A 19,670-nucleotide genomic window follows, 5' to 3' on the forward strand; every position below is an offset into this window, starting at 1 on the left:
ACTTGATAGAGCTTGACGAGTTTAAATAAGAATAATGGGCAAATATTGTACAATCCTGGTGTTCAAAGCTCTTAGAGACTTAAAACCTCTCTAGGGTATGTGGGATGCTAGCGTCCCACCTGTCCAACATCCGGTGAAATTGCAGAGCGCCAAATTCAAAAACAGAAATACTCATAATACAAATTAATAAAACATACAAGTGTTATACATCGCCTTAAATATTAACTTCTTGTTAATCCAGCCGCTGTGTGAGATTTCAAAAAGCTTTACGGCGAAAGCATACCATGCGATTATCTGAGAACAGCGCCCAGCACACAAAAGCATACAAGCATTTTCCAGCCAGGTAGAGGAGTCAGAAATAGCGATAAAATTAATCACTTACCTTTGATCTTCATATGGTTGCACTCACAAGACTCCCAGTTACACAGTATATGTTCGATAAAGTCCCTCTTTATGTCCCAAAAACTCAGTTTTGTTCAGTAATCCAATGGCTCCAAGGCAGTCACAGCAGACAGACGAATACATACTAAAAGTACCGGTAAAGTTTGTCGATGTTTATGTTTATAATTAATCCTCAGGTTGTTTATTGTCTTTATAATCAATAATATTTCAACCGGACAATACCGTTTTCAATAGAAAGGAAAAATAACAAATGGCGCGAATCAGGTTCCTTTGTCCTCTGACCAAAATGGCTGTTTACTCGTCGACATAGCCTGAAACTATGTCTAAAGACTGTTGACATCTAGTGGAAGCCATAGGAACTGCAATCAGATTCCTAACCCATAGGATTCTCTATAGACATTGAGTTGAAACACAGCCGCCATTACCATTGCCATTACAAAGTTTTATAATCCCTGGCCAACTCTCAGCCAATAACTTTTTTAACCTCTCACTCTATTCTTAATGTGCACCAGTCTGGTTTTAGACCTGGACATAGCACCGTATCAGCTGCTAGGCTGTTTCAGATGTGTTACATTTCTTACACCATAAAAATAATTGTGCTGCCTTATAGACCTTTCCAAGGCCTTCAACACTGTTGACCATCACATTCAAAGGTTGACTGAAATAGGCCTGGTTCAGGCTTCTTGTACAGTGGTTGCTCCACTAAAAGTTTTGCGATTATGCTGCGGGATTTAGAGGTAATTTGTGGTTTAGTACGGTACCCTACGTCACTACTTCATTGAGCCAGAGTAACGCAAGGGGGAGTTAGAGCACTGATTATGCTTTTGGGTCCTACCATGTCTGTAACTGACAATGAATGGGTGACATAAACCTAAATAGAAACTGATAATTGTGCAGGATTATTTTGCTCTTACTGTAGTACTGTAGCCCACTCCCAACCAATCACGTTGTACAGGGCCTGAATGGCGCATTGGTCCAAGACACTGCATAGCAGTGCAAGCTGTGTTGCCGGGGTGAGGGGACATTCAATACCTGTGCCGGCCTTGACTGGAAGACTCTTAAGATGACTGTAGGTTTTTTGTTTCTCTCCCTCTAAAAACATAAATAAATAATTCTAAATAACAAACTGGCTTTATTTACAAATTAGTAACAATCTCTCACCCTATGTTCAAGAATGGCCTTTCTCGCTTATTTTACGTTATTTGAAAATGAAATCATCTACAAAATATTGTTATTTAAAATAAAATAAAGATAATTCTAAATTAATAATATAAAAGCCCCTTGGATATTCTTGCAGATATATTATTAACCCTGTTATTTGCAGGACAGTATATATTGGTCATGGCTCCCGAGTAGCGCACAATGGGATTGCCTTGCAGTTCTCCAGCTGTATCCACTGAAACAACGGTGGGCGCGCAAGGTTCAAGGCACAAGGGCAGGGGGCATGGGATGAGCTGCAGAGCTGCGCACAAAAGACTAACCTAGTCTATGGGGAAGGGAGGAGGGGGTGTGGACCCCCACCCAGCCCCAATGGGTAGCATAGAGCAACACTTTAAGGGGCATTGCACTAATAATGGCGCTGACTAGGGAAACATTCCCGCTGTTGTTAGTGCCAGTCTGCACGTTCAAACTAAAACAATGTAACTAATAATGGCATGAAAAATGCCCCTTACATATGAATTCGGAGGGCAGATATTATTAAATATTAAAGCATTAGACCTCTCACTAAAAGCGTCACTCAAAAGTTATACATAAATCCAAACTGTATTTAATGAAAAAAATGAATGTAAAGCACACATTTGTGAACTCTAAAAGTAATTGGAAAGGTAGATACAAATTATTGGTGACATTGTGGTTACAATAAAGAATGTAAACAAGATCCTGTGTTTTTATTTACAGTAGTGATGGACAGCTGGTGGCATTTTGAAAACAGGTTTTCAAACCCTTGTAGCCCGATTTGCAGGACAATAGACTCTTTATAGCTCGGCTACTGTAGGTGTGAACATCCCCCTACCTGCAAAAAAATGACATTGCGACCAAAGAGAACAGACGAAATGGACGTCGTTTTCATCAATCCAGATTCTTTCTATGGCGCTACTGAAGGCCTGCATTCCAGGGTTAGGACCATAACCACGAGAGGACTTGAAAATGAGCCAGAGTTGAGAGGATCACCAAAACTAAAGGTATTTTGGTTTCAGTGCATTTTCTTTAAAAAATAAATATATATAGCCTATCAATGTGTAGGCATACTGTGTTATAAAATTGATAATTAAATAAAGGTCAAATAAAAAATATTTTGTACTAAAAACGTGAATGTGTTTTTGCAGAGCATACAAACATGCCGACAACCATCCGTGGAGATTAGTGGGGAAAGGGCTGGACAACGGCCCGCACCGAAAAAAACGCACAGTTGCCAAGAAAGCAGTTTTCCTAGATTCTTAATGTGTACGCAGCATTTGTGTGTTGGAGTCACTTTTAATTCTTAATTGATCTACCGTTTCTATCATAGGCCACTGTAATTGATGGGGCCTCAGGGCGGTACCATTTTGCTCATCTGAAGGTGCACATGGATCAGATTCAAACTTTGAAGCCAGACCAGCAGAAAGAGAAACATTATCGTAGGGGAAAGAGACGCGGGAGACAGCTGATGCATTGGTCCAGAGCCAGGCGGCATTGGTGGAGAGACAGGCGGAGAATGACGCATTGAAGAGGGCGAGGAATGAGATGGAGTCCCAATCCATGCTAGGCACACCTGTGAGCTCTGCCGACAGGTTGAGTCAGCATCTGCATTGCTTGCTTTTGGGGGTTTTAGGCTGGGTTTCTGTATAGCACTTTGTGACATCGGCTGATGTAAAAAGAACCTTATAAAATGAATTGATTGAACATACCTGGTTGGTTCATCGCGTCGTCTGTTCACCCTGACATTTCCATTCCTCTTCTGACAGCAGAACTTGACCAACTGCTCACCAAGCACAGCAAGGGCCGTCCGGACTGTTATGCTGTTCTGCTATAGCCTAATAAACAAATGCAGGTGGCTTATATCTTTAAAATGCTTTATTGTCCAAATGTAAAAGCATATACTGTACAGTACTGTATTTCTTCATCAGCATTGTTATGCTGTCATTAATAAAAGAATGATATAAATACTCTTTCAAAATGCCGATGCTTATTTAGTTATGGATCCATAATGAATTACTATGGGAATAAATATCACTGAATTATAGAAATATTGGCACAAAGTTTTCTGAGGGTGAACAATATGTTGCTTACTGGAAAATACTTTTTCAAACACACAAGGTCAAGTTGTACAGCGCCATTATGGCTATTAGCAGGGCTATATTTTAGCCTTTATGGGCGGCTCACAATTAGCCCAGTGTTTCTCTCCCTCTAAAAACAAATGTTTTGGCCTTTACAAACATTATTTTGACCTTAATTCAGATTACAATCGCTCACTTTTGTTTTTTTGAAAACGAAATAACCTCCAATATACCGTTATATATTATGAAGTTGATAGCACAGTCATATAGCCGGCAACTACATAATTCTGAGTTACTCACTATCGGCTATTAGCAGGACAAATATCTTTACCAACACCTCTCTGTATTTTGATAGTTTGTGGATGGGGGCCCCCCGAGTGGATGGGGGCTCCCGCAGTGAAAAATGCATTGCTACAGATGAAGGTTCAATACCTGTGCCGGCCGTCACCGGGAGAACCATGAGGTGGCTTTTTATGTCATTATTGGCGGAGAGCACATCTTTTTCGATATACTGTCGGCCTACCGTAGGCGACATGAGTCTCATTAGTGTTGAGTAATGTGCTGTTTAAAGTGGTGTTGGTCTTATTTATTTAGAGAGCATATTGAAGTTAGAAGCAATAGGACTTGAAGCAATAGCCCACAACTATTATAGCACCGTTTCACGCTGCTCTGAGACAAGCATGGGGACTGGTCTTGATAAATCAATAAGATTTTTATTTTCACTGAATCTGAATCTTCGTTTGGGTTTTGGCCAGACTACAATTGTACAATTAGGGTGTAGAAATGTTATGCTCATAGTGTAACCTTTATTTTACTAGGAAAGTCAACTTCTTATGGCTGCAATCCCGTTAACAGGACGATATGACAACAGCCAGTGAAAGTGCAGGGCGCCAAATTCAAACAGAAATCTCGTAAATAAAATTCCTCAAACTTGCATGTATCTTATACCATTTTAAAGGTAATGTTGTTAATCCCACCAAAGTGTCCGATTTCAAATAGGCTTTTCAGCGAAAGCACCACAAACGATTGTTAGGTCACCGCAAAATCACAGACAAACACAGTCATTTTTGCGGCCAAAGACAAAGACAAAGACAGGAGTCACAAAAAGCAGAAATAGAGATGAAATGAATCACTAACCTTTGAAGATCTTCACCAGATGACACTCATAGGACTTCATGTTACACAACACATATATGTTTTGTTCGATAAAGTTAATATTTATATCCAAAAACCTCAATTTACATTGGCGCCATGTTCAGAAATGCCTCCAAAATATCCGGAGAAATTGCAGAGATCCACGTCAAATAACATAAATACTCATCATAAACTTTGATTAAAGATACACTTGTTCTTAATGCAACCGCTGTGTCAGATTTCCCTCCCGCTAATTGGGCAACTTTTGCATATTTACATTTTTTGGAGAGATGCTATAAATTAAGATGACTCAATGTATTTTGAAAAACTTTGATGTCATTCAAGCAAGCCAAACACTTGTGAGTCCAAATGTGTACTTGACCTCTCCATTTCATAAAACTCATATACATTTTCAATGTTTATGATCACTATGTTTGATGTACAGTTACAAGATTACATGTTGTCATGCCCTGGGTTGTTCTGAACAGAATGTGTTAATTGTTAAGAAACTTGCGCTCATGACTCCTTTCGTTGCGCACCAAATTGATCATCCGTTTCTCTGAATTGCCTTGTGAATGGCTAACACTGTAAGATCATATTTTATTAGCTGGTTATATAAGCAATAGAACACTTGTAGCTGTTTCGTTTGGAACACAACCCTGCATCCCCACCAGCACACAATTACTGTTGTTTACGCAATCACAATCTGGAGCAGGTGGGCATGATTTGAGTGCCCATTTTACATATTAGCAGAATCTTTTTTTAATAACACACAAACTACCAAAATTACAGACTAAGAATGGACAGCAATAGGCCTACGTGTTCATCTTGTATTTATGTAATGAAAAATTAGCGTGTCTTGTTTGCAGCGAGACTGTCCCTGTTTGAAAATAATTTAATCTGAGACATGATTAGGAATCTGAGCATGGTATTTTCAAAAGTTAGGCCTACCTTTCCATGACGGACAGTAGACCAACTCACACATAAAAAATGTAAGCTTTAACTGCTGGCTACTCTTCTTCCTTAACCCAATGAGAGTAAGTGTTTCCTTAAAAGCTGTCTGGGTTTAAACATCTATTTTACAGAAAGTGAATAGCTTAGTCAATTGATAGTGACAGAATTACAAAAAAATTACAAAAATGACTTCCCAAATAAAGTCATTTTTTCCCTCCTTTTCCCTCCTCATTCCTTGTAGCTCAGCCACTGAATGTCAAAGAAACGACATGCATTTTTCTTCACAACCAAGCCCTCTTGTTCTTAGTAAAGTCTAATTAAAATGAAGACGTTGAAATTAATTATGCTAATTTAAATTTGCCTACTTTCAGCATCATGAGCTGTCCATTTCCGATTGATTGTGGCACGATTTCTGCTTCAAATTTCAGCACCACCGACGTAAGTTACTGAAATCTGGCACATTGTTCGGTCAATAACTCTGATAAATACATCATGGACAAGAAACATTGTTTTTATTGAATTAAATGATATACTGAACAAAAATATAAACGCAACATGCAACAATTTCAAAGTTACAGTTCATATAAGGAAGTCAGTCAATTGAAATAAATTCATTAGGACCTAATCTATGGATTTCACATGACTGAGCAGGGTCACAACCATGGGTGGGCCTGGGAGCCAGGCCCGCCCACTGGGGAGCCAGGCACAGCCAATCAAAATGAGTTTGTTTGTTTTTACCACAAAAGGGCTTTATAATAGACAGAAATACTGCTCAGTTTCAGACAATCCAGCAGGTGAAGAAGCCAGATGTGGAGGTCCTAGGCTGGCATGGTTACATGTGGTTTGCGGTTGTGAGGCTGGTTGGACGTACTGCCAAATTCTCTGAAATGAAATTGGAGACAGCTTGTGGTAGAGAAATTAACATTCAATTATCTGGCTACAGCTTTGGTGGACATTCCTGCAGTCAGCATGCCAGTTGCATGCTCCCTCAAAACTTGAGACATCTGTGACAAAACTGCACATTTAAGAGTGGCCTTGTATTGTCCCCAGAACAAAGTGCACCTGTGTAATGATCATGCTGTTTAATAAGCTTCTTGATATGCCACACCTGTCAGGTGGAGGGATAATTTTGACAAAGGAGAAATGCTCACTAACAGGGATGGTAACACATTTGTGCACAACATTTCAGAGAAATAATAAAAGCTTTTTGTGCGTATGGAACATTTCTGGGATCTTTTAACAACAGAACAATAATTTGACTCTCCTCCTGAACTGCCACTGTAGGCCCACACAGCACAGCATTGGTTAGGCAGCACAAAAAAGGGTTTTGATCAGCATGACCAGAGCAGACCAGGGCAATAGAGGTGGTACAAACTTAGCACTAGTAGGGCGAGTTCAAGTGTGTCATAGGCCTACATGAGCCCCAAGTCCATAAACTGTTTTGAGGACAGCCGTTTTAGCAACCCCTGATAGTTTGTCTGTGTTTCTCATGTCAGATTTGGCCCGCTCAAAGTGGTCAAGCCTCTGACCGACAAGTCTCTGCACACACAACTACAGTTATTCATCATTCACACCACTGCCAGAGAGAGAGACGGAAGACAAGGAATAACCCACTATTTCCCTATAGGCTGCTATAGCCTACATATTTATTCAGTTTGTCATTCTATCATTTTCATGGAATTTTTGTTGTAATTAAATTCAATTTAGAATTTATCAGAATTCATTTTCCACAAATATTTTTAACAGCTCCGTGTATTCTCAAATTGAAAAAATATGCGAGGGAGCGTCGCTCCACCACACTACAGCAGCACTACATCCCTGACAATGTAATGAACACGAGGGGAGACAGAGACCTGTTTTCAAGCGCAGGCCGCTGTCACGCGGAATGACGCTGGAGAGACAGGTAGCAGGTACGAGGAGTAAAACATTTAATTATAATGGACAGAGACGAGACAGGAACAGCGTCAGAAACAAATTCAAAAGACAAAAACAATACAATGCAGCAGCGGGGAACAGAGCAAGGGAACAGACAAATATAGGGGAGGAACAGAACATGTGACGAGTCCAGGCGAGTCCAATAACACTAATGCGAGTGACGAGGGAGGGCAGGTGTGAGTGATGGATGGCAGGAGCGTGTGATGCAGGGTAATCTGGCGCTCTCAAGCGCCAGGGGAAGGTAAGAGCGGGAGCAGACGTGACAGTACCCCTCCCTCTTGGGACGCCACCCGGCGTTCCACCTGGGCGAACCGGCCGAGACATGGGCGCTGGGCAAGCCGGTTGGGGCGTGAGATCCTGGCGAGCCGGCCGAGGCATGAGAGCCTGTCGATCCCGCAGCAGAAGGGAAGCCCGATGATCCAGTGGAGTTTGACGTGGGATGGGAAGGCGCAGAGACAGGAAAACATCTCGAGCCAGCCAGGGCGTGAAAGCCTGACGGGCTGGCTTAGGCACCCCTGGTTCCATCGGCGGCGGGATCCACCCCGACGTCACCAACAAAACAAAAGACAAAAACTCCTGGACCAGCTGGGCGAACAAGAACTGACGATCCGTCTGAGGCCCGACGTGGGATGGACGCCCTCCGATCCAACCGGGGCAAGGAAACCTCTCAAGCCAGCTAGGGCGTGATAGCCAGATGAGCTGGCTAGGATTCCCGGGTTCCATCGGTGGCGACCCAGAGCCGCTGCCACCATTCCAACCGGAACGCCAGTACTCCCCGATGCTTCGTATGTTGGCTGCTGCATTCTGTCACACGGAATGACGCTGGAGAGACGAAGCCGGTACAGGGAGTAAAACATTTAATTATAACGGACAGAGACGAGACAGGAACAGCGTCAGAAACAAATTCAAAAGACAAAAACAATACAATGCAGCAGCGGGGAACAGAGCAAGGGAACAGACAAATATAGGGGAGGAAAGAACATTTGACGAGTCCAGGTGAGTCCAATAACGCTGATGCGAGTGACGAGGGAGGGCAGGTGTGAGTGATGGATGGCAGGAGCGTGTGATGCAGGATAATCTGGCGCCCTCAAGCGCCAGGGGAAGGGAAGAGCGGGAGCAGACGTGACAGGCGCAGCAGGTGTTTCTTGCAAAGGACCACAGGAGGAGGCAGAAGGTCATACACAAGGGGTCCAAAAGGGCAACAGTACAGGCAGGGAAAAGGCTTGTAAACGTAGTCCATGAGATCAGGCAATAGGTAGATAACAGGAAATCTGTTAGGCTAAAGTCCATGCAGGGAATAGGCAAAAAGGTGTCATTAGTGAGGCAAGCAAAAACTGTCATACACAGGAGGAGTAAATCACAGGAAACAGAGCGCTCTGAAAGACCTGTTTCACAAAACAAACAATACCTCACAGTGATGGGGTGCAAAGAACTGAACAAAATAGTGTGTGATAATGACATACAGGTGTGTGAACAGGTGATTAGAATTCCGGTGATTGGGATCTGGAGTGTGAGTGTCAGGGGATCTAGGTGTTTGATAGTGTGAGATGGAAAGTGGGCTGGAAAGTGAGCTGCGTTCAGGGGATTTACATGTTTGAGGGTGTGAGTTGGAAGCCCAGTTTTTTTTACACCATCCCAGCAGCTATCTTAGAAATGTTACTTTGCTCTGTGCTTCTCCGAGCATGTACTTTGTAGTCTATTTGCCTATAGGCTATGGATCATTTGATTGAAACCACACTAAATGTCCGATAGGAACACTTGATAGTGTATGCCCAGCAGAGAATCAGAGATGAGGGGCGGCATCAGGCACACACCAATGTATAGCCTTATGAGCAAGTCATTCTAAAACACTGAGAAATATTGACATTTCATCCATTACAAATTACATGACCCTCCCCTGACCTAGATTAAAAAAGTACTTAACCTTTCCCTTGACTGAAATTGAAGGAGCATGACCCTCCCCCATCTTCTTCCAGGTACCATTCTGTAAATGTTGATCCATTCCTTATAGTTGAAGACTCTTCTTTGAGTCAAAAAAGTCCATTGAAATTGCTCAGGAACTGTGCACATTTTGAAGAAGTGTGTGCCGACTTGGAGACACCAGTTAGTCCTCTCACTCAAAACATTTTTATGTTTTTATCTTATGCTGCACCTATCCCACATTTTCCAGGAATAGTCTTATGTTACTGAATGTATCCAGAGTATTTTCAGATTCCTTTATGAACAAAAGTGGCAAAAAGTACAGTAAATATAAATTGCACATAAAATCAAAGGTGTAATGGTTGGATTCAGTTTTGTCAGATGAACTGTTGTGTACTCACCTTTTGGTCTAATTTCCCCATTATCTCCAAACTCTTCCCTTTCTTTAGCTACCATGGTTATGCATAATTTTCTTCAAGAAATATTTAAATTTAGCCCTATCCATAAACAGGGCTTTTGGAAAGTATTCAGACCCCTTGACTTTTTCCACATTTTGTTAGGTTACAGCCTTATTCTAAAATAGATTAAATCGTGTTTTCCCCACATCAATCTACACACAATACCCCATGGAGACAAAGGAAAAACAGTTAAAACATATATACAGTGAGGAGAACAAGTATTTGATACACTGCCAATTTTGCAGGTTTTCCTACTTACAAAGCATGTAGAGGTCTGTAATTTTTATCATAGGTAATTTTTATCAACTGTGAGAGACGGAATCTAAAAATCCAGAAAATCACATTGTATGATTAAGTAATTAATTTGCATTTTATTGCTTGACATAAGTATTTGATCACCTACCAACCAGTAAGAATTCCAGCTCTCACATACCTGTTAGTTTTTCTTTAAGAAGCCCTCCTGTTCTCCACTTATTACCTGTATTAACTGCACCTGTTTGAACTCGGTACCTTTATAAAAGACACCTGTCCACACACTCAATCAAACAGACTCCAACCTCTCCACAATGGCCAACACCAGAGAGCTGTGTAAGGACATCAGGGATAAAATTGTAGACCTGCACAAGGCTGGGATTGGCTACAGGACAATTGGCAAGCAGCTTGGTGAGAAGGCAACAACTGTTCGCGCAATTATTAGAAAATGGAAGAAGTTCAAGATGACGGTCAATCGCCCTCGGTCTGGGGCTCCATGCAAGATCTCACCTCGTGGTGCATCAATGATCATGAGGAAGGTGAGGGATCAGCCCAGAACTACACGACAGGACCTGGTCAATGACCTGAAGAGAGCTGGGACCACAGTCTCAAAGAAAACCATTAGTAACACACTACGCCATCATGGATTAAAATCCTGCAGCGCACGCAAGGTCCCCCTGCTCAAGCCAGCGCATGTCCAGCCCCGACTGAAGTTTGCCAATGACCATCTGGATGATCCAGAGGAGGAATGGGAGAAGGTCATGTGGTCTGATGAGACAAAAATAGAGCTTTTTGGTCTAAACTCCACTCGCCGTGTTTGGAGGAAGAAGAAGGATGAGTACAACCCCAAGAACACCATCCCAACCGTGAAGCATGGAGGTGGAAACATCATTCTTTGGGGATGCTTTTCTGCAAAGGGGACAGGATGACTGCGCTGTATTGAGGGGAGGATGGATGGGGCCATGTATCGCAAGATCTTGGCCAACAACCTCCTTCCCTCAGTAAGAGCATTGAAGATGGGTCGTGGCTTGGTCTTCCAGCATGACAATGACCCAAAACACACAGCCAGGGCAACTAAGGAGTGGCTCCGTAAGAAGCATCTCAAGGTCCTGGAGTGGCCTAGCCAGTCTCCAGACCTGAACCCAATAGAAAATCTCCGTAAGAAGCATCTCAAGGTCCTGGAGTGGCCTAGCCAGTCTCCAGACCTGAACCCAATAGAAAATCTTTGGAGGGAGCTGAAAGTCCGTTTTGCCCAGCGACAGTCCCGAAACCTGAAGGATCTGGAGAAGGTCTGTATGGAGGAGTGGGCCAAAATCCCTGCTGGTGTGTTTAAACCTGGTCAAGAACTACAGGAAACGTATGATCTCTGTAATTGCAAACAAAGGTTTCTGTACCAAATATTAAGTCCTGCTTTTCTGATGTATCAAATACTTATGTCATGCAATAAAATGCTAATTAATTACTTAAAAATCATACAATGTGATTTTCTGGATTTTTGTTTTAGATTCCGTCTCTCACAGTTGAAGTGTACCTATGATAAAGATTACAGACCTCTACATGATTTGTAAGTAGGAAAACCTGCAAAATCGGCAGTGTATCAAATACTTGTTCCCCCCACTGTATATATATCAGATTTACATAACTATTCAGACCGTTTACTTAGTACTTTGTCAAAGCACCTTTGGCAGCGATTACAGCCTCAAGTCTTCTTGGGTATGACGCAACAAGCTTGGCATACCTGTATTTGGGGAGTTTATCCCATTCATCTCTGCAGTTCGTCTCAAGCTCTGTCAGTTTGGATGGGGAGCATTGCTGCACAGCTATTTTCAGGTCTATTCAGAGATGTTCGATCGGGTTCATGTCCTGGCTCTGGCTGAGCCACTCAACGACATTCAGAGATTTGTCCCGAAGCCACTCCTGTGTTATCTTAGGGTCATTGTTCTGTTGGACGGTGAACTTTTGGCAAACTCCAAGCGGGCTGTCACGTGCCTTTTACTGAGGCGTGGCTTCTGTCTGGACACTACCATAAAGGCCTCATTGGTGGAGTGCTGCGCAGATGGTTGTCCTTCTGGAAGGTTCTCCCATCTCCACAGAGGAACTCTAGAGCTCTGTCAGCGTGACCATCGGGTTTTTGGTCACCTCCCTGACCAAGGCCCTTCTCCCCCGATTGCTCAGTTTGGCTGGGCGGCCAGCTCTAGGAAGAGTCTTGGTGGTTCCAAACTTCTTCCATTTAAGAATTATGGAAGCCACTGTGTTCTTGGGGAACTTCAATGCTGCAGAAATTGTCCCAGATATATGCCTCGACATAATCCTGTCTCTGAGATTTATGGACAATTCCTTCAACCTCATAGCTTGATTTTTGCTCTGACAACAGTGGGACCTTATATAGACAGGTGTGTGCCTTTCCAAATCATGTCCAATCAATTTAATTAACCACAGTTGGACTCCAATCAAGTTGTAGAAACATCTCAAGGATGATCAATGGTAACAGGTTGCACCTGAGCTCAATTTCGAGTCTCATAGCAAAGGGTCTGATTACTTATATAAATAAGGTATTTTGCAAACATTTCTTAACTTGTTTTCGCTTCTTCATTATGGGCTATTGTGTGTTGATTGCTGAGGACATTGTTTTATTTAATCAATTTTAGAGTAAGGCTGTAACATAATAAAATGTGTAAAAAAGCAAGGGGTGTGAATACTTTCTGAAGGCACTGTAGGCGTATTCCCACCAGTGTAAATGATTAAAGTGGGCTTCTTTTATAGATCTTGCCTCTCCCTAAACAACAGGAAGCAGATTGTACGGTCAACTTTCCTGCCAGTTTTTGACTATGGTAACACATTTTACCAGAATGCAGCAGCCACTACTCTTAAACTTTCGGATGCCGTCTACCATAGTGCCCATCGCTTTATCACAGGTGATTCGTTTCAATAATAATAACCCGTATCAAAAGGTTGGCTGGTCCTCATTAAAGTCCCGTAGATCAATTCACTATTCCCTTTTTGTTTACAAAGCTCTACTACAGAAGCTTACGACTTACCTACATTTGTTGTTGAAATATTAAAACATGAGTTACCAAACCTGTTCACGGTGTTGGTTAACTCTCGAGGTTCCTCGGGTCTCGCCGAATTAGGTAAATCTACCTTCAGTTTTAATACCCCTCATTTTTGGAATAACCTGCAGTACTCCCTATGTCTCGATTACCTGGTGTCTGTAGCACAGTTTGGGAGTCTGTTGAATTTGTTAAATAAGAATTGCATTTGTTTTGATTCAATGTGAAAATGTATTGTGGTGTTGAAATTATAGTAAAAGAAAATATATCTTTGTTTTGAATTTGTTGTCCTCATGGCACCATTGAAAATGAGACCCATTTCTCAATGGGCTCCCCTGATTAAATAAGTTCAATAAATAAAATAAAAACGAATCAAGAAAATAATGTCTTATGCTGTAGAACTAATGATATATTTTGTAAAGTTGCACGAATATCCCTTAAATCGAAACTGTTAGACTTGTACAGTAAATGCATATAAAACATCACTTTCTGTTTAAAGAAATAAATACATATTGACACATGTATTACAAGCCTAACAATATTGTATATTTTGAATCTCAGATACTCATAGTTGCCCTTTGATAACTGCTTTAATTAATGCTTTAATCATTAAATATGACAGCCTTTCTGTTCTAATAACTCCTGTTGTCTTGTAATAGGCTGTGCGACCATAACATTTCATTAATCATGCCATGTGTTGTATGACTACCTCCTGATTTGTTTATTTTCAGTCAAAGATCAGATCAGAATCACCCAAAGCTATGTAGCACAGTGATTTCCCTATGCGTACTCCTGTGTACACACACTCTGCACACATATTGTACCATGACGATGCTGTCTGGTGCTGTATGTATGTTAATCACCCTACAAGTATATTAATTTGCATTTTTTTCTCATAACGCTTATCATAACACTTAATGGAGAGTATCTTTTTCCCTGTGAGGCTATTAATATGGAGAGGGAGAGAGATTTTGAGTGATAAAGAGCGAGTGTGTGTATGTTTCTGGTCTATTCATACCCTTAATGAAGCTCTTGCAGTCACATGATCGTAGTTTTGTGAAAAGAATTGTCTTCAACAAATGATCCAGTGCCACCCTTGGGCCAGTTAGTGACAATTATTCAAACCTATGTTTCCTGGATTAATGACAGAGAGAAAACATTTCATGACAATAGCTCAAAAGGGAAAGGAGATATTCTTGTTCAAAGTTTGGTGGGGGACAAAAAGTCTAATTTGCGGAAAATATAATGGGCCGAGCTTATAGGTCCTCATGGGAAACGTGTTGCTCATGCGGTAGCCTCTGCCAAGTCCCCAACAACCGGATGTTCCAGTTCAGGGGAAATGGAAAGAGAGCCTGTGATGTGCCTTCTGCTTTTGGACGTTATCAAGGCGACACTCCATCTTAACTCCCCCTCCACATTTACTGGATTGGTTAAACAGTGCAGAAGAGAACCTCCCCTGACAGTTATTTTTCTTCTTGTCAACATCAGTATGTAGGGGATCTATTTTCACATGTTTCTTTTACACCTGCTACGTTAGGTTACTCGTGAGGAGATGCATATATACAAAATGTTGTGACTGTAGCTCAAACGGGACAGGAGATATGCATGTTTCCAGGCAGTCATTCTCAACCCTGTACACCCTCACAGCAGAGCTGGGTCTAGCTAGCATAGGCACTGTGTGATTCTTTTAAAATGCTATTTATTTTTAACAATTATTTGGTGGTAACAGGCCTATACATACATTAGTAATCCAGTAGTACACATGTATTGTAACCTGTGTCAATTTTAGCATGTAAATCTTGGTGGGACAAACAAAAAAAATAATGTATGCATGCCAACTGTAACGATGTGTGCTGAGAGTCAGGAAGCAAGTTCGGGGAGCGAATCATTTAATGAACGAAACATAATACAAAAGAAGAAACACGAACAACGCACAGACAGGAACAGAAACAATAACGCCTGAGGAAGGAACCAAAGGGAGTGACATATATAGGGAAGGTAATCAGGGAAGTGATGGAGTCCAGGTGAGTCTGATGACGCGCAGGTGCACGTAACGATGGTGACAGGTGTGCGCCATAACGAGCAGCCTGGTGACCTAGAGGCCGGAGAGGGAACACACGTTACAGTAACCCCTCCCCAACGTGCGGCTCCAGCCGCAGGACTCCGACCAAATGACGATCCCGTGGATCATAAGCGGCCCGGACCCCTCTGCAGAGGCGTGGGAAACCTGTCAATCCGGCTGAGATGCAGTAGCATGGCGACGTAGAGCGCCGAAGAGAGAGCATACCTGACAATACCCCCTCCCCGGTGCATTCGGCTCCAGCCGCAGGACGCCAACCCAAGGGACAATACCAGGGATCAGGAGCGGACCGGTCACCCCTGCTGATGTGCGGGAACCTGTCACCGGCTGGGACGCGGGAACCTGACAGACCGGCTCAGGCTGGGGAGCCTGGAGATCTGGCTGAGGCACGAGAGCCTGACGAGCCGGTGGACGCAGGGGAGCCTGGCGATCCGGCTGAGTCATGAGAGCCTGAAGAGCTGGTGGAGGCACGGGAGCCTGGCGATCTGGCTGAGGCATGAAAGCCTGTAGCGGTTCCCGGACCCAACTTCATTACACTTGACACAAAAATAAATAAGCGAAACATAATACAAAACAAGAAACACAAACAACGCACAGACAGGAAACAGAAACAATAACACCTGGGGAAGGAACCAAAGGGAGTGACATATATAGGGAAGGTATGGAGTCCAGGTGAGTCTGATGACGCGCAGGTGCGCGTAACGATGGTGAGAGGTGTGCGCCATAATGAGCAGCCTGGTGACCTAGAGGCCGGAGAGGGAGCACACGTGACACCAGCAAAGCCACTACACAACACTAAACAATACAGTTCAGTCTCATTTACTGCCTTTAAAAAAAAACATAGCTGATATGGCTGACTTGCTGAAACAAATGTGGTTTCTACTGACAATTGAGATGTACAAATGATGGCATAAGGGAACGAAGAGCGGATAAGAGGCAATCTGTAATTTTGATTAAGACATTAATGAGCGAGCTAGGAAGGACGTAGTCAATAGAACTATTTGTTTTGCACTTTTGAAATGTACAGCGACAGAATTCAGAAAATGGGCCATTATTATAGTATTCTCCCTGTACACCAAGTCAGAACCGTAGGAGAAATAAAGGAGTTATATAAGCAGACAATGAAAGCTCTTACAATATTCAATGATTACATTTCCCTAAAACAGTCTATAGGCTACATGCGCACCACCAAGTCAGAATAGTAGACTAGGTTATGAGGGGGAAAGGGACCAAATTATTAAGGTGAGACATATGGGCTACTAACAGCTTACTACACAACATACACATAGCATTACTTTCTTAGCTACAGTATACCCATCTCCCTGGCATATTACATATTCTATGCAGCAGCATACAATAAACTTTTGGACTTACCTTGTTGTGCTGTGCTTACTTGAACAGGAAGGTTGCGCTGCGACCCTTCCTCAAATTATTTCATTATATTAATTTATGGTGCTTTCAAGACAACTGTGAACTCGGGAAAAAACAAGGTTAAATCATGTTGTCAGTGATCTTCAGGTCGGAGCTCTAGAAAGGGGCCCGAGATCCCAACTTGGAATTCTCCGTTTTTCCAGTAGGTGTCAGGACCCGGTGTGAGAAAGTCACTAATAAATCGGCAGAACCCAGAAGATGAGGCAGACACAGCAGTACTGAGACGGTGGTTTAATCAAAGGAAAGATCTTCCGGCAAAAATATAAATCCACAACGTCCAAAACAAAAGCCAAGAGACAAAAATAGATATCTTCCAAAATACAAAGAAAATCCACAAAGTGGTAAGAACAGCAAGGGAAAAAACAAACCTCAAAAGACTAATCCAAAATAAACAAGAACAATACCAGAGAACCTCTGGAAACTCCAACAAGAGAAAAAGTTAACAGCGGGGCTGGGTGCTAACGTACAAACACTGAGCAAAGAACTGAGGAACACACAGGGTTTAAATACCAACAAGGTAACGACATACAGGTGCAAACAATAATTAGAGCAAGGAAAAAACAAAAGGTTCAAAAAAGGTGCAATGGGGACATCTAGTGACCAAAACCTGAACACTCCTGGCCAAAACCTGACAGTAGGAGCTCATTTTTTTTCCTGAGTTCCCAGTTGTCTTGAACTCACTGAAGTCTGAGATTTCCAAGTTTCAAGTTTCCAGTTGTTTTGAACGTGGCAGAAGTCATGCTGAATTGACAGCATGACCAATGTATTCAAACTTTTCCGTCCCATGGTGTTGCATGTGAATGTTTATCCTTTTAAGCTTGGAAAAGAGGCCCTTAAACACAGACTTGGACCACACACCCACTCCACTGAATGTACATGTAAATCTATGGCAGCACCCAAGGGGCTTGAATTTCCGAGCTCTCCCTGTAGATTTAGCTGTGATGTAGTGTCCCCATGAGTGACAGAACACTGAGCCAATCATGGTGCAACTAGAGAACATTACCATCCCATACGCTCCGTATTTCCCGCTGGCTGCCCCACGACCACAGAAAGCACTAAACTATGCTGAAACACCTGCATTTTGGAGATGCCATACTCAAGAAAGTAAAAAATGTTTGTATGCAGATGTATTAACTTAATTGTTTGCTAACTGATATGTGACACGTATAAATGTCACAATAACATGCAAAACAGGCAACCCCCCCAAAAAAATGTATTTTTTTTTTTTTTAGCTAAACAGGTGGGGCTCAAAACGTATGGGGCTCTGCTCCACCTGCCCTGATTGAGAGCTCGCCACTGATTGTAACAATCAGGAGACAGTTGGGATTGCCTTAAATGCAAATGTTATAGAATTACACATAGATTAAGTAATTCATATGATCTTTGTGAAAAGAAAATGTTGACGGCATCAGATATACTGTGTTTCCACCAGACATTGACGAGTGTGCGGAGGTCCTGATCCAGTGCCACATTCACTCCCGCTGTGTCAATCTGCCGGGCTGGTACCACTGTGAGTGCAGGAACGGTTTCCATGACAATGGCTCCTACCTGATCGACGGGAGTTCCTGCATCGGTTAGTATGCAGTCATTATATTCCACCTCTGTTGGTCGTCTCCATCTCGACTGCTCCTGTCCATCTTGGTCTTCTGTAGCTCAGTTGGTAAAGCTGTAAGTTGCTTGGGATAAAAATTTGTCACACATTACAGGGGAGGGGGAGGGGGCTGTTAACTTCTTATGGCTGCAGCCCGACGTCGGTACACTTATGACAACAGCCACTTCAAGTGCAGGGCGCGAAATTCAAAAGATTTTTTTTTTTAAATATTTAACTTTCACACATTAACAAGTCCAATACAGCAAATGAAAGGTACACATCTTGTGAATCCAGCCAACATGTCCGATTTTTTAAATTTAAATTTCGCTGTAAAACAGCACGTATATTTATGTTAGCTCACCACCAAATACAAAAAAGGACAGACATTTTTTCACAGCACAGGTAGCATGCACAAAGCCAACCAAACTAACCAAGAACCAACCAAACTAACCAACAAACAACTTCATCAGATGACAGTCTTATAACATGTTATTCAATAAATCTATGTTTTGTTCGAAAAATGTGCATATTTCAGGTATAAATCATAGTTTACATTGCAGCTACAATCAGAAATTGCACCGAAAGCAGCCAGAATAATTACAAACACCAACGTCAAATATCTAAATACTCATCATAAAACATTTCTGAAAAATACATAGTGTACAGCAAATGAAAGACAGGCATCTTGTGATTCCAGCCAATATTTCCGATTTATTAAGTGTTTTACAGCGAAAACACAATATAGCGTTATATTAGCTTACCACAATAGCCAGAAACACATGCCATTTCCCAGTAGCAAAAGATTAGCGATCGCAACAAACCAGTAAAAGATATATAATTTTTGACTAACCTTGATATTCTTCATCAGATGACAGTCCTATAACATCAGGTTATACATACACTTATGTTTTGTTCGAAAATGTGCATATTTAGAGCTGAAATCAGTGGTTATACATGTTGCTATCTTAGCTACTTTTTCCACAACGTCTAAACAGCAACAAAATTTTTCTGACACTTTTTCTGACACACATATTCTGACCAAATAGCTATTCATAAACATAACTAAAAAATACATGTTGTATAGGAAATGATAGATCCATTAGTTCTTAATGAAATCGCAGTGTTAGAATTCTAAAAAATAACTTCATTACGACATCCAGCTTCGGTATAGCTGAGTACCCAAACGTTGGGCGCCGACGACTAGTT

The 19,670-nt window shown here is 42.0% G+C and overlaps 1 protein-coding gene across 2 annotated transcripts in view; it reads left to right on the top strand.

Annotated features, from left to right (window-relative positions):
* The window catches only part of LOC129854017 (protein kinase C-binding protein NELL1-like), a 481,512-nt gene that overhangs the window by 441,392 nt on the left and 20,450 nt on the right, over positions 1 to 19,670 (top strand). For both annotated transcript variants that reach the window (XM_055920616.1, XM_055920615.1), the window contains one exon: positions 18,306 to 18,446. In XM_055920616.1, the coding sequence (XP_055776591.1) occupies positions 18,306 to 18,446 (141 nt within the window). The remainder of the gene's footprint in view (positions 1 to 18,305; positions 18,447 to 19,670) is intronic.

Source organism: Salvelinus fontinalis, chromosome 4 (assembly GCF_029448725.1).
Source record: "Salvelinus fontinalis isolate EN_2023a chromosome 4, ASM2944872v1, whole genome shotgun sequence".
Taxonomy (NCBI): Eukaryota; Metazoa; Chordata; class Actinopteri; order Salmoniformes; family Salmonidae; genus Salvelinus; species Salvelinus fontinalis.